This window comes from Cavia porcellus, unplaced genomic scaffold (genome assembly GCF_034190915.1).
Source record: "Cavia porcellus strain 051 isolate PalLab524CR breed Dunkin Hartley unplaced genomic scaffold, mCavPor4.1 scaffold_20, whole genome shotgun sequence".
NCBI classification, from domain to species: domain Eukaryota; kingdom Metazoa; phylum Chordata; class Mammalia; order Rodentia; family Caviidae; genus Cavia; species Cavia porcellus.
In genome coordinates, this window is record NW_026947503.1 from 26,731,084 (window position 1) to 26,747,382 (window position 16,299).

The 16,299-nt window shown below is 38.0% G+C and overlaps 1 protein-coding gene across 4 annotated transcripts in view; it reads right to left on the bottom strand.

The window, feature by feature from the left end:
* The window catches only part of Wdr7 (WD repeat domain 7), a 369,257-nt gene that overhangs the window by 341,267 nt on the left and 11,691 nt on the right, over positions 1-16,299 (bottom strand). For 3 of the 4 annotated variants that reach the window (XM_063231571.1, XM_013157175.3, XM_063231573.1), the window contains exon 2: positions 1,390-1,561. In XM_063231571.1, the coding sequence (XP_063087641.1) occupies positions 1,390-1,548 (159 nt within the window). In that variant the 5' untranslated portion in view covers positions 1,549-1,561. Of the gene's footprint in view, positions 1-1,389; positions 1,562-13,419; positions 13,440-16,299 lie in introns of those variants that run through there. The other variant, XM_063231572.1, reaches the window with a different exon arrangement.

The window sequence follows — 16,299 nt, forward strand, 5'->3', positions numbered from 1 at the left end:
TATTTCAAAGAAAACAATCAAAAAAGTTAAAAGACAACCCACAAATAGGATAAAATATCTATGAATCATGCAGCTATTAAGGAATTTGTATCCAAGATACATAGAGAATTCCAATATTTCAATTTTTTTTAAGAAAAACACAAACAGCCCAATTTGAAAATAGCCAAAGGGAGCCAGGCACAGTGATGTACACCTGTAAACCCAGTACTGAGAGGCTGAGGCAGGATTCAAGGCCATCTGGGGCTACTCAGTAAGTGCAAGACCAACTCTAACTTTATAATGACCAAATAAACAAAAAAAATTTTTTTAAATAGTAAACATTATGTGAATTGAAAAAAGCTAACCATTAAAAAACCCTTCATACTGTGGTGTATGACTTCATATATGGTATGTCCGGAACAGTCAAAAAATAGACAGAAAATAGGTTACAAGGTGCATAAGGACCATGGAAGACAGTTACAGGTACAAGTTTATTTCTGAGGTGACAACAAGTTCTAAAATTGATTGTGGTACACAGGGTACAAACACACTGGAAAAACATAAATGTATATAATTTGAAGGTGGTGAACTATGTGAGATGTTAACTATATCTCTATAAGGCGAGTACCAAAAAAAAGTATTAAAAAAAAAAAAACTTCTGACCCATATTCCAATGGTCTATACCACCTATCATTCTATTTCCTCTGTTCTCTTTTACAGAAAATTCCTGAGAATTGTCAGAGATAGGTGCAATAAACATAGAAAGGAGAAAAGCAGAATAAACTCTATGTACTGTATTGGAATTAGAGGTGTGAGTGTGAATGTATGCATGCCTATGCACGCGTGCGTGCGTGCGTGTGTGTGTGTGTGTGTGTGTGTGTGTGTATTCTACTAGATGTATCCACTGCGGAGCCTGGAAGAAACTACATTGAACACTCGAGGGTAATCAGGAATGACAATAAATACATAGGATTTTAAAAATCAATACAATAAAACTTACCCGTTATAAAAAATTTACTTAGAAAGTATCAATGTTTTAAACTGTTTTTAACATCTTTTTGGAAATCTTGTGAAGAATAAGTCATAATCTTTCAAAATATTCTAAATGTAACAAATATTAAACCATTTAGGGTGGATAAGAATTGCCAACAGCCAGTAACATGAATTCTAATGAATAACGCAACCAATCTTTATACTATGGATTTTAATCAAAATATACTATATGTTATTAACTCAAATTAACATTATTATTCAGTGCAACTTTTTTTTCCAGGGCTTGGGGTCAAGCCCAGGGCCTTGCACATGCTAGGTTAGCTCTACAACTGAGCTACATCTCCAACCCACCATGTACAAATTTCTGATAAGTAGTGTCTTATCTTTAAATGTACATAAGACACTTCAAATACTCACTTCCAATTCTATTGAGAGATCCCAGAGACATATCTGTCCATCGTGGCATCCTGTTACAATTGTGGCCCCGTCATCTGTTAAAAGCACTGTTGAGATGCAATGTGTTGGCGCTTTGCGGCCCCACAGAACGATGGGTAGGACAAGGCTGTTTCCTGCCATTGTGATTTCAAACCTAAAAATGTCATAAGAATAATGTCAGGCCAAAGTATACAACTTAAAAATAAGCATATACACCTGGTAGTAAATTTTAGCCACTAAAAAACTTTCTATTCCCATACAAAAATCAATGGTGCATCATATCTGCTCCCAGATTCAGGTCTTTACTGTAGGCATTCACAATCTTTTAAACTTGTTAATGAATGGCTAATCATTTCAATATTAATATTTAGTTAGCACTTAGCAGTCTATGAAGTATTTTCATTTTTTGAGGGGAGGGAGTACCAGGAATTGAACTCATGACCTCGCACTTGCCAGGCAGGCACTCATGCCACTGAGCTATATCACTGGCACTATGATTTCTAAATCTGGAAATAATCTTTCAGGTTGGAAGGGTACAAAATGAGGCATAAGTATTAGCAACCCTGAGACCCAGAATAAGCAAGTGATAGAGTCAGTAAAAATCTTTAATTTTTCAAGTCTTATGCCTCCATGACTAAAACAAACTAAATAAAAAACAGTTCTCAGAAATTCCAGATGGTTCCACTACCACTAAATGAGATTATAAAGAACTTACATTAGTGCTGAGAAATCTTTTAAATAGTATGTATATAGGGGCTGGGGATTTAGCTCTGTGGCATAAGCACCTGCCTGGCAAGCGCAAGGTCATGTCTTCAATCCCCAGTACCAAAAACAAAGTATGTGTATAAATACATAATAACAATTAAACCACATAATATCAATTATCAATTATGATATATAAATACATAATATCAAATCACTGGCTAAGTATTATGAACAGCTGTATTTCATACACAGACATTGAGGCAGAGTCACACAGTGACAAGAGATGAGTTCGTATCACAGCCCAGGCAGGCTGACTCCAGTCTGTGGTCTTTCTCAATCTGCTGCACAACTGGTAAAGAATGAGGTCTCGGTAAAGCTCCAAATAAGTAATAAATAGTAATGCCTAAGCAAAGCTCAGAACTGTTTCCCCGTGTGCTAAGCATTGAAAGAGTATGGTTACTGAGAAACCTATTCAACCAGATTTACTCCAGACCTGGAGTAAATCTGAAGGTCATGGATGTCCTTTGTTGTAAGTACTGAAACTTGGGAAACAGAAATTCTTTTCAAACTCATATCTCCAAAATAGGAATGTTGTTTTGGAAAGAGGATTTAAACTTGAGACGATACACAATCAGCGTGTGCTGTGGTGTACTTCTGGAAGGAGAGTAAAACGTGTTTTGTCATAAAACAAAATTAAAATTTATTTAGTGAAACAACATATAAATGTTATAAACTATGTGGTTAAAGACCTAAAATAGTTCAGAGAAAAGCAGAGAGAAAGAAATGAAAGAATTATCAAAGAACGTGCCATAGAAAAGAGGACTGCAGACTTCCGGGAGAACATGGTGGATACATGACAGCAGCTATGGAGGCTCTCCGAGATAGCCAGCTTAGAATCCAGGAATGGTGCAGTGTGAGGAGTCCGAAGCAAGGGGAGATATACCCTGCCAACCCAGGAATGAACTAAGCTAAGAGAAACCAACTGGAAATGCAGTCCCGGTGCTATAACCAGAACAGATAAAATCTCAGCGCTGAAGGTGGAACCCGCGACTCTGGAAACCGTGATTTGAATTTCCTGCCAGTGCTGCTGCATGTGAATCAGCACAGCAGGGAGAGAGACGCAAAAGCTCTGAAAGCAGGAATCAGTGAACAGAGTTGAGAGCGGCACTGGCGGGGAGCCCTGCATCGACTGCGGTGAGCAAGAGGAACGGGGACCCTTCCACAGACTAGGAGGCTCCAACCAAGGACATTCTGGGACCGGGCAGACTAGCCCAAACAGGACGCTGCAGTGACTTTAGTTGCATATTCCCCTCTCATGCGGGAATGGTGGGGAGCCCTGACCTGGGTGACACCGTGGATTAAGACCCAGTAGGCTAGCCCAAACCAGGTCCCTGCACCTGGTAGTGCACCCTAGCAGTGAAGCCTTCAGTAGGCTGACCTGGAGGGGCAAGCCCAGCACAGACTGCCCAGGTCTGTGTCTCCCTAGTACACTGCAGTGGGCAGGAACACCTACCCAATGCCATTCAAACAAACTGTAACCCACAAAGAAAGAAACTTTCTTTGGGGCCTGTATGGAAGGAACAAAGAATATGAGAAGAGGAGGCAACAAGAAAGGGTCCTTGGCCCCCAATCCTGAGAACACTGATCCAGGAAAGGTAAATGCAAAGGAGAATGAGGACAGAAAACATGTAATATCAGACATGGCACCAACAGACATAAAGCAATATCTCTGGAGCCTCATAGACAAGTTTAAAAGTGAAGTATTTAACGAAGTAAGACAAGATATGAGCATAACAGTTAGAAATGCTAACTACTGCCCAAGAAAAAACAGATGGTGGAATGGAAGAACAGAAAAAAAGTCAAGAATTGTTTGATGGAGAAAATAGAGAAAACGTAGAATATGTGAAGCAGGTTCAAAGAGATTACCAGGAAACTAAAAACTCTATCAAAAGCTGGCATAACAGCTTGAAAGAAGAAACTAAGGATAGATTATCTGAACTGGAGGACAGATTTGTAATGTGGGAGCATGAAATGAAAACTTCTTAAAAATAACAAGGAAACAAACAGCAATAATACAAAGGCTAGAAGATGATAAGAGGATCTATAACAATTAAGAACGTAAAAGAAGTAGGGACACAAACAAACAAACTACAAAGGCTATTCACAGAAATAATCCAGGAGAATTTCCCTAACTTAGCAAAAGGTAAAGATATTCAGATGTATGAGGCATACAGGACCCCAGCCACCTACAACCCAAACAGAACTACACCCAGGCATATAATAATAAAAATTACAGAAATCCAATATAAGAACAGAATATTAAAAGCCATCAGAGACAAGAAACAGATCATTTACAAGGGAACACCCATCAGAATAACAGCAGACTTCTTGGCACAAACCATCAAATCATGAAGAGCGGGGGGGGGGGGGGAATAATTCAAGCTTTGAGAGATAATAACCTCCAGCCAAGATTGATATATCCTGCACAACTGTCCCTAGAAATTGATGGAAAAACAAGGTGCTTCCAGGATAAAGAGGAACTAGGGGAATTTGCAACCACCAATTCAACTCTACAGAGAATACTGCAGGATATTCTAAAAAAGGAAAATACCAAGACTTCAGAAACAGAGGCAAAGAGGCCACAATGAATGGAGCAGAAAGCGAAATGAAGAAGACAAACTGACAACAAACGACAGAAAAAGAGCTCAACAGAAATGAGGCAGAGAAGATCGGATGGTAGGAACAGCTATTTTGGAGAAAACAAAACATCTTAATAGCTAGTGATGATTTAATATCATCTTGTTTTGAAGTCCCATCAAGCTTTTATTCTTCTGTCTCCATCAGTCTTAACATGTTGTATCTTATTGGATTTTATTATATGTGATAATATAAACAAAAACTTTTATAGACAAGGAGATTATACAAAAACCATTGTTCATTTTCTGTTAGTTGGTTCTAAATACCCTGTAATACTGTCATTCTCTTGATTGGGTTTACATTGTCTTGATATGTTTGATGCTACAGTATATGAAGTTATACTCAAAGATCTCAAGGAAAGAGACACTATGGTAACTACTTTATGTCGGGATATCTTGTGGTAAAACATTATTTTGCTTAAATGGTTATGTTTTGACCTGTGCTGTTTTGTTATTATGTCCTCTTTTATCTCAATCTCCTTTTTTTATTATTTACTTTTTTATTTTTATCTTTTTAATTAATGGGAAAAATAAATTTAAAATAGCAGGATATATTATAGTAACCCACTCTGATTTCCTATTAACTTGATTTGAAACCCTATATTGCTCTCACCATCTTGTTTTGACTGATTTTACTCCATTCTGTTTTGCTTGATAGTACCAAGTTTGAGAGTATAGGCAACAACTGTTAAGACAATAAGATTCATTATGATGCCCATTCTGGTTTGACTATTATCTTCTTTTGAAGTCCTGTAATGTCTCCAGTGTTTTGGTTTTATTGGTTTTGTTCTTTACTGTTTTGTTCAACTTTATTATAACTGATGATATAGGCAATTCTTTTTAAGATAGCAAGCGGCATTATGGTAACTATTGTAGATCACCTTGTATTTTGTTTTTACATTATGTATTATGTCCATCCTTTGATTTGACCGATTTTGTTTTGGTCACATTTGGTTTTATTCTCTTCCAAAAAAACCAATAATAACTATGGGAGTAATAAAACCCAAAATGTGTAATTGTCATTGTACAAAAGAGAGGAAAAGAAAGTGCTCTAAAGGATATAACTGCATGTATATTAAGTGTATAAGATAGATAAGCATTTACTGAGTTTTGTTGGATAACTGAACAGAACTGTTTGCAGTCTCACTGTTTGAATGTCCACTTTATATGCTTTAATTTTGTAACTTGAACAACTATTTCTAAGATGACAATATGTAATCTATTAACTAGTGATTTCCTATTGTTTATTTTTCCTGAAATTCTGTATAACTTGTACCCTTTTCTGTTTTTATCTTTTTCTCCTTAAATAAAATTAAAAAAAAAAAAGAGGACTGTAGGATATCAGATACTAGGAGGTCACAGACTTCCCAACACAGGTGGTCAACCAAAAGGTGATCACTAAACAGAAAATAGGCAGGCAAGAAAGTATGAAGGACATTGGTAACTTACTAAAAAACAATCTTTGTTTCTTTGTTGTATCTTTCTTGCTATTATTCTTAGAATGTATATTTCTGATCAGTTTGTTTTCCCAAAAGGGAAAACATTCAAAGAAAAAAAATGTGAAATATAGCCAAGCGTGGTGGCTCACACCTGTAATACCAGCACTCGGGAGGCTGAGGCAGAAGGATTGTTGCGAGTTCAAGACCAACCTGGGCTACAAAGTGAGCTCAAGGCCAGCCTGAACTGCATAGCGAGACCGTCTCAAAAAAGACAAAAAAAAAAATGTGAAATACACATCCTATCAATGAAACTGTATTAGTGTCTTGAAAGTTTTATAAATTACCATGACATTAACAATTATTTTCATATTCCTATTTTATATTAGAAAAGGAAACTAAGCTCTGAATCAATTTTAACACATTTGGAACAGCGTGCTCCTGGCCATATGACATATCCAATAATGACATTCTGGAAAAGAAATCTGGAAGAAGTTCATTTTTCCATGGTGACAACCCTCAGCTTTAAGTTAAAGAGGATTTCTCTCAAATAACTAAGCAAGCTTAAAGCACTCGACACAATCTGGTAAGCTCTGGAAAGAACGGTAATACTTGACAAGTCATACTGAGAGCATACTGGCTTAAACAGAATGCAGCTGAGCATTGTGGCACATGCCTGTGATCCCAGCACTTAGAGGCTGAGGCAGGAGGACTATTATGAGTTCAAGTTCAAACCTAAACTAACAGTGAGACCCTGTCTCCAAAAAAAAAAAAAAAAAAACAGAATGCAAAGTAGATGGATCTAGGATTAAGGAGTATAGTAGCTAACCCTAACCCTACATGTCTAAAAACACTTATTTTTTTAACACCTTAAAAATCTACTGAAAGTGAAAAGCCTCCAGAAACACTAGTGAAATCACATGAACTAAAACTGTGTCTATAATAACAGTATATGTCAAAGAAAGAATAAATAAGACTACCAATAAAAAAAAAAAACTACGGATGAACTGGCAGCCACTTAAAACAAGAAATGGGCAAATTAGCCAGGACCTAACCATTTAATTAGGCAGATCACAGGAATCTAAATTTGAATTTCTTTCAATTGAATAACTGATGAGCCAAGACACACTAAATTGGTACCACAAGGGAGTTTTGTAAAAGGCAACATAAATACAGGGCATGTAGTTTTTCAACAGCATTTAACTAGTCTATTTATTTGTTAACAATGCATTCTTCCCCCCCCCCTTTTTTTTTTTGGTATGGGGATCAAACTCACAACTATGTACTTGCAAGGCAGGCTTGCTTAGGCCACTGAGCTAAATCCCCAGCCTTCAATGGGTTCTTTTCTTTTTTTTCTTTTTTTTTTGAGACACGGTCTTGCTACATAACCCAGCCTGGCCTTGAACTCAAGTCAATCTTCCTATTTCAGCCTCCCAAGTACCGGGATTTATAGGTACATGCCACAGTGCCCACCAACAATTCATTATTAATGTTTCCAACATTATTACCTGATACTTGAAGTAAACTGCATCTAAGACTAGATGCTTCTAAAACCAGAACAATACTAGCAATATTCCATTTTCATTAATGTCTGTATCAAAATTTGGCTTAAAATTACACCACGCATGGTAGTGCATGCCTGTAATCCCAGCATGTGGGAGGCTGAAGCAGGAGGATCATTGTGAGTTCAAGGTCAGGCTGGGTCACATAATGAGTTCAGTTCAATGCCGGCCTGAAACTCTGTCTCAAAAAAAAAAAAAAAAAAAAAAAAAAAAAATATATATATATATATGTGTGTGTGTGTGTGTGTGTGTGTGTGTGAGTGTGTGTGCGTGTTTAAAATAAACCTCGAGTTAAGTAACAAGAGTTTTATATTCTTTCTCATTTTCACAATAATAAAGTAGTCTTTCATCATAGTACCTCATTTCTGAAGTTTAGTGTTCTTATTAGGTTTTAAAATTAATACTGAATCAGATATAGAGCATACTCCTATAATCCCAGTACTTGGAAGGCTGAGGCAAGAGGATTACTGGGTGTTCAAGGACAGCCTGGACTATACATGTCTGAGACTCTGTATCAAAAAAATAAATAAATAAATAATAAAGAACAAGAGTCTTAAACATAAAAATTCAGCCACTTCGAGACTTCCAAGAAGAGATGGTGGAGAAAGAGCCTCTCCAAGGTTTAGTGTCCAGACCCTGGAGCATAGCAACACAAAGAAGAAAAAGAAGGGAAGTGGGTCCTCTGAACCCAGGAATAATCTACAGTGAGACCTGAAGCCCACAGAGAGAGATAAGCAGGAAGACAGCAAAAATAAGAAAACCAGGCCTGCCTGACTCCCAGGCCCAGGGAGAGGAAGCCACGACCCCAGGGAGCCTGCCACAGGCTCAGAGAAGAAGCCACACCCCTAGTGGACCAGCCACAGTGGACCCAGAGGAGAAGAGGCCACATCCTCCAGAGAGCTCACCCTGGGGCCTGAGGAGAAGATGCCACACCCTTTGATGAGCCAGCCTCCTGAGAGAGAGAGAGAGAGAGAGAGAGAGAGAGAGAGAGAGAGAGAGAGAGAAAATACCCCAGGGAGCATCCACGGGCTGCCACACCGCACTTCCACCACCCTGGGGGCCTGGAATCAGGGAACCCTGGTGCCTGATCCAATCCCCTGCACCACAGGGTGGACAGCCAGTATGAGAAGCACCCAGGACTCTGTGGCCGGCTGATACGGTACAGAACAGGAAAGTGTCAAGACAAAGGAGCGAGGTGCAGTTACACACCTCTACCCCACCCCAACAGTCTATGTCCAGGAGACAGGGACCAAAGAAATTAGGAGTCACACAACTCAGATTTCCAAGATAACAGCAACTGAAGTAAAGAAACAGCTTAGTGCTTATATTTTTGGTTAATTTTGCATGCCTATCTCTCACTCGAACAAGTGCAGGAGACATAAACATAAAAGAAATTGGATGCCACACACCTGAAATTTCTGAAACTATGGCAACTGGAGTGAAGAAACAATTCAGGGCTTATCTTGTTTAACTCTGCATGCCTGTATCTGGAAGTCTGAACTGTTTAAAGGATAACAATATGCAATAGAGTACGATTGTTGATTCCCCACTGTCTTATTTTTGAAATCTAAGATTGTTTTCATTGTTTTGTGTTTTATGTTTAAAATAAAAATTTTAAAATAAATTCATCCATATCTTATTTAATTTCAAGTATTTCCCTTAAATTCAGCTATTTCTCTCTAGAAATAATAAAATTGCACTTCATTCAATAACCAAAAAAATACTGAACGAACACTAAACTTACAATAAGACCTGGCTCTTCTTTGTGATCTCAACACTGTCTCTCAAAATCTCAGTTTCTCCATCTGTAAACAATGGATAGTAATATCCCTTCTCAGAAAACTGTAAATATTAAGAGACCATATATGCAATGCGAGATCATAATGCCTAACACACTGCAGATGCTCAGTAACACTACTAACCCATATGCGTGCACACACACAATTTTGTTTCCTGGGAAATTGAAGTAGGAGGATCACAAGTCTGAGACCAGGCTGGGCAACTTAATAATTTAACAAGACTGTTCCAAAATTAAAAATTGAAGAAGGGCTAAGGGTATAACTTGGTACAAAGGCCCTGGGTTCAACCCCTAGTACCAAAGGAGGGGGGATCCACACATACTGTATCTTCTTTACGATCTGCTCACTGCTTTCTTCCAGCACTGTCAAGTAATATTCAGTAATGGCAGAGTTCTCCACAGGCCAACCAACATCTTTTAACGACTTTCTGTCTCTACAGTAAAGTACTGCTATATATGCTTATGAGACAAAGTTCAAGTATGCAAATGTGCAGTGTGAAATGCCAGTTATGAGAAATGTTACAAACTTCTATCTCAACACTAAAATGGTTTTCAAATTAAAATCTGATCTCATAACATTGATGTATGTGCACTAGGAGTAGCACTTCCCAAGTTTCTATGTTGCACTTACAACATAGTAGGTTTAGGGTTGTGAGCCAAAAAATACAACAGACAATTCAGTTATTCAGTGGGGCTTATACAGTATTCAAACAAACTATTACCACAGAATATGAACAAAATCTCAAGACATGTGGAAACACAAAAGATGGATTCCCTAACCTGTATTTCACTGGGGCCAGCCTGCGGCTCCACAGTAAGTTCAAGGCAAGCCTGGACTACATTGCAAGACCCTATCTCAAAAAAACAAAGCAAAATGAAAGGATATTCTACCTTTAACTCAGTGGAAAAGGAAAAATCTGCAGGTTAAAAGCCCACTGAAGCTATTACAATCTTATTTGTACAAATCTCATTCACTTAATTCTGGTAACAGCCATCTCTCCGTGCTGTTTGTCATCATCCTCATCATCGTTGTTGTTGTCATTATTGTCAGGGCTGCTGTTGTCGCCTTCGTGGTTCTTTTCTTTCAGTAGTGTGTAATGAACCCAGTCTGGCATGGGCCAGGCAAATGATCTACCACTGAGGAGTGTGCAGCCTGGCCCATGGCCCTGGTTGCTCTGTAAGCTCCATAAGAACACAAACTACAATCCATACATTCACTCCCACAGTGATGCTTGACACAGTGCTTAACACAGTGTTGGCGACACAGGACATCTTTAATAAATCCACTACAAAGTACAAAGCTTATTAGTAGTAAGAACAGTACAAATGCTAACAATAATATGGATATGAAAGCCATTTTAGAGATAGAAATTGGTTTTTCAATATACCAAACTGATAAGAATTCCACATGAATTTTGATGCAGGTTTTATACAAAGATACTATGTTGATAAGAAAAGACATTTTAAATACTAAAAGTTCTCTAAGTAAAAGAAGAGCACTACAATTACGATACTGATACACATGGGGGTCATCAATAAATTCAAATTCTAATACGTAAGATGAAATTATTTCATACTTAACTAGAATTAACTAACTATAGGCTTTGGGAAGGGAAAAAAATACTACAAAGTTTTCACCCTAATCTTCAGCTGAAGCAAGTAAAGAGATTTAATGGTCCAGTAAGTAGCTATCTAAACTCAGAAGTGATACACTAACTCCATTTCAGATACAGTACTTGAAAGGTTGAATTAACACAGAGAAACCAAATGTGATGCTACTGTAATAAACTTGGACATACAGTGACAAGAAACTTACCAAAATGCTGAGGCTTTGAAAGAAAATGTAAAAGTGAGACATCACAGAAGAATAATAAATTACAGAGGCTGGAAAAATATGTAAGTTCCCAGGGAAGGAGACTATTCCTTTCCAAGCTAAGTGATAAGGAAAGAGAAAGAGAAGAGCACGGGGTGAGGAGAAAAGAAAATGACCGCGTAAGTGAAGCTAAACAGGAAAAGAGGCATAATTTAATCCTAAAGAAATTATAACTCAAAAAACATGTTCATAAAATGACACTACAGAGTTAGTTCAACAATAAGCTTTCCATGCGAACAGGAAGAGCACAGCAAGTCTTTGCCAAAGCAAATCATTCCGAAGTGTAGGAAATGTGGGTCTACCTCCTGCGGTTTGCTTTCTTTATGTTTAATCCTTTGAAAATGCGGGCTGGGGATTTAGCTCAGCGGCATAAGTGCCTGCCTGGTAAGCAGGCAGTTGTGAGTTCAATCCCTGGTACCGATAAAAAGGAAAAAGACAAAAAAAAAAAAAAAAAAAATCCTTTGAAAATGCTTTTGTGACTGACAAAAAAAATCTGGCTTCCCAATCTAGAATAGAGCTGTCACCTTGTAGTTTTTATTTTGATGGGCGTTTATATCCTTTAACAGTCTCTCAAGACTTGGGGCTCAGAGATACACACTGTCCTCCTCACTCCTATGAAACTCTCTTCACTATTCCATTTACAAGAAAACTTCATTTTCCAGGCAATCTAGTTAATCAAGAATTTACCAAAACACATTACTCAGTAAAAGATAAGCACAACTACAGTGCTTCCAGATAAAATTACAGGATGTCTGGGAGTGGCACTTGAGAGAGGGGAGGGATGAAGATGAAAAGGGTTCTCCAACAGGAGTGAAGGAGTCACAGGTGTGGGCTGTCAGCACACGCTAGGCTCCCTCCGCCATAGACAGATGGCTGGGCAAGCTCCTGTCGTTTTGTCATGGGACAGCTCACAGCCAAAGGTCCAGCTACTGTCAGTCTAGGTACAGAACTGCCCCAGAGTCCACAGAGACTCCTCTGAGCTCATCACTACACAATCTATACCCTTGCACAGACCTGTTTCCTTTCCCTGAGAGCAGTTCCAAGAGTTCACCTTAACACATCTGAGTACTAATTTCCATCACAGTCTGCTAGCCAGGGACCCCAACTGTGGAAATAATTATTGAAACTCTTCTGAGTACAAAAGTGACCACGAAATTATTCTTTCTATTTATGTATGTTTAAGAATTTCTGTAATTTTTAAAGGGTACATGGAAAGATCAACATCCATCATTTGAGGATGAGTTACATGAATTACAGTAAGTCCATAAAATGAACCACTGCAGTATATAAAAGTCTCCAAAATATATAGTGAGTATGCACACACACACACACACACACACACACACACACACACAGGAGTACAGTGCCCAGGAGCACACCTAAAATAATTCTGAAAATAAAAAAGTAATAATGATCAACTCTGAAAGGAACAAAAAAGGAAAAGGAAGAGACTGGGTTGAATGGAAGTCCTCATTTTCAATATGAATTTTTGGGCCTTGTTTGGTTCCCCCCCCCAACTTTGTGCTTTTAATTAAAATATACCCAATAAGTAAAGTGACTATAAGTTTATTTTGTTTTAAAAGTATACAGATGCATACAACATAGGCATTTCTTTTTGGTTTGTTGGAGTTGGAGGGGGTTGAATCCAAGGCCTTGTCATACTAGTTAAGCACTGTTCCACTGAGCTACATCTCAGCCCTAGGGCTCTCCAAATACAATTAACTTTAACAAGGCTTTAGCCTATACTCCTCAAATGCTAGGTCCTGTGTTGTGAATATCTTGTCCCCAAACCCACCCTTTCACTAATCCTACAATGTTTTCACTAAACCTTTCAAAAGCTTGATTCTGTATGCACTTATTTTTTATGAATGAGTCTATTTCAAATTGGTCTGTGCTCCTCAGGAGTAAAATCATTATACAATAGCAAAGAAAAACAAACTACCTTGCTGAGTGTGGTGGCACACATCTGTAATCCCAGCATTCAGAAGGCTGAGGCAGGAGGATCACTGTGAGTTTGAGGCCAGCCTGAGCTACATAGTGAGACCCTGTCTCAAAAAAAAAAAAAAAAAAGCTCTCTTGGTTAACTACTGTTAACTGAACTGCAAATTACTTCAATTGTCTACAAAAAGTCTTCTAAAGTTTCTTTTTTCCCAACTTGGAAATAAAACACGCAAGTGTTATGCTCTGTACTTGGCTGTTGTTTTGGACTGAATGTCTGAGTCCTTCTGAAATTGGTACACCGGCGCACTAACCCTCAGTGTGGCTATATTTGGAGACAAGGCCTATGGGGAGGTGACAAAGGTCACACGAGGTCATAAGAGCAGAGCCCAAAGGAGGTAAGGTTGGTGATCTTACAATAAGAGAAAGGGAAACAAGAGCTTTCCCTGTCTCTACTACTGTCAGGACACATTGAGTAGGCTCTGGCCATCTGGAAAAAAAAACCAACAAATCACGACTTGGTACTATCACCTCCAGAACCATAAGAAAATAAATTTTCTTAAGTCACATAATGGTATTTTCTTAGGGAAGTCCAAACAGACTAAAACAGTTCATTACAGAGCATCCAAACAACCTCCTCTTTCATTTTCACATTTTTTTAAGAAACAACACAAAACTATCACTTGCTCAATGATCCACATTTTAGATTATTCTGATTATCTTTTTGTAAGGATATTCATCTTGTTCCTCCAAGACCCGTTTTTCCCTTAAACTGGAAGATGAATCTAAAGGCATCATTAGGCTTCTCAACATTTCGGCAACATTCCGCAGCGATGTATGCTCTGCACTTTACCTCCACGGGAAGTACACAATGTCATGTTGTCCTATTGATGGTAATGCCACTTTGACCATTTGATTAACATAGTGACTATCAGATACTCCCTCTATAATGCATCTGTTTTCTCCCTTCAAAACTATTAAATAACCTGTGGAATGATACTCTGATACGATCACTCTGTTCCACAATATCCCATGTGATACTGGTACCCTCTGTGATTTCTAAAAACTGTAATGCTAGGAGGGGTGACACATGCCTATAATTCCAACACTTGGGAGGCTGAGGCAGGAGGATTTCCATGAGTTCGAGACCAGCCTGAACTACATAGTGGGACTGTCTTAGTTACTTTTCTCTCATTGATGGGACAAAATATGCAATACTCAAAGTTACAGAGAGAAAGGTTTATGAAGCTCACAGTATGTGAGCTTTCGGTCCATAATTGGTCAGCTCCAAGGCAAGGTGGCACACTGCTGAGAGGCAACAGTTCATGGCTGGTGCCAATCCAACCAGTGGCATGATCACAGCAACCTCCCCTCTTTAATCCCTGCATCCTTAATCTTAGCACTGAACCATGAATCAATCACAAACTAGAAGAAAATATTCAACTGGAAACAGGAACAAAGGAGGGGGAAGTAGGAAAGGAAGGAAGGGAAGAAAGGAAAGAAGGAGAAAATGGAAACATAAATAAGGAAGGGAAGAGGGGCTGAAGGGAAGGTAGGAGAATGGGAAAAATAAAGAATCAAGATTTATCATAAACAGGTACAAATTTCCTGTGATGAATGTGATCATTATGTATACCTAAAATATACCAATAAACTCAGTATCAAAAGAAAAATCAAGTATCAGACAATGTTAATTTCTCTATATTGTTTCTCTAATTCTCAAATACAAAGGTGAAATGTGTTTCTATCCTAGAATCATAGGCATTTTCTCAAGAACACTGATACAATAGTAGACTATGTCCTTCTTGTGTACCAAGCATGCTCCCTGTGACTTTCAAACAAAAACAAATTCAAATTCTCCCTCAGGAGAGTAGACAGACATGACAAGAAAGAATAGGCCTTAGTTACCCACTTACTAATGTAGAACACAGGAAGCAGAGAGTAAACACTAAAGAGCTAAACATATTTGTCATAGAAGCAATAAAAAAAGAAAAGTGCACTGGGCATGGTGGTGCACATTTTTAACCCCAGCACTCCAGGAGGCTGAGGCATGAAGAATATTGCAAATTTGAGGCCAGCCTGGGCTACATACTAAATTTAAGGCAGGAATGATCTGTTTTGCAAAACCCTGTCTCAAAAAGACAAAAAAAAAAGTTTGCAAAACTTTATCAATTCTCATTGAAAAGTATGTGTCCAAAACATCATAGTATGGTATGATAAAGGTAATGCCCATTATGATTATGAATTTTATTTATGCTTGTGCTTTTGCCACTAATCTACTGAAGACATAAAGAAAACTGAGACTTTGTTTATTATAATCCAATGAGATATCTAGGTCATAAAACACATTGAGGAAATTACAGCACTCAGATACTTTCTCAAAACAAATCAAAAAGTGTTAAAAACACAACTTTCTAACACTTAAGCAGCTGACCAGATGATACTTATTTTGGTTGCAAAAAAATATACATACTCTTGAGGAACCTGACACTTTAAGGCTGCTTCAACAAAGTTCCAAGATTCATTTTCAGAAGAACATATGGACTTCTACTTCCTTGCTAATTATCTTTGTTTTATGCATCATCCTCCCTAAATTTCCCCACCACAGTGTAAAACCACTCTACCAAGGGAAAACGCTTGATATACAAATTCCTAATTTATGATCATTTCTGTTATATAACTACAGACTCTGCTCCCATAGTCTAAAGTACAAAATCAACAGCTATCACAGTTTGTCAGTTTGTAAATTGTGCTTGATGCCATTGTTATTCCTAATTTTATTACTTTGCTAGGATGTCATATCTATTGTAATCAGTTATTCTTCCTTCTGTAACAACATTGGGAAGCTCTAGGGTAATAACCTCACCACAGTCCTACACCAAAA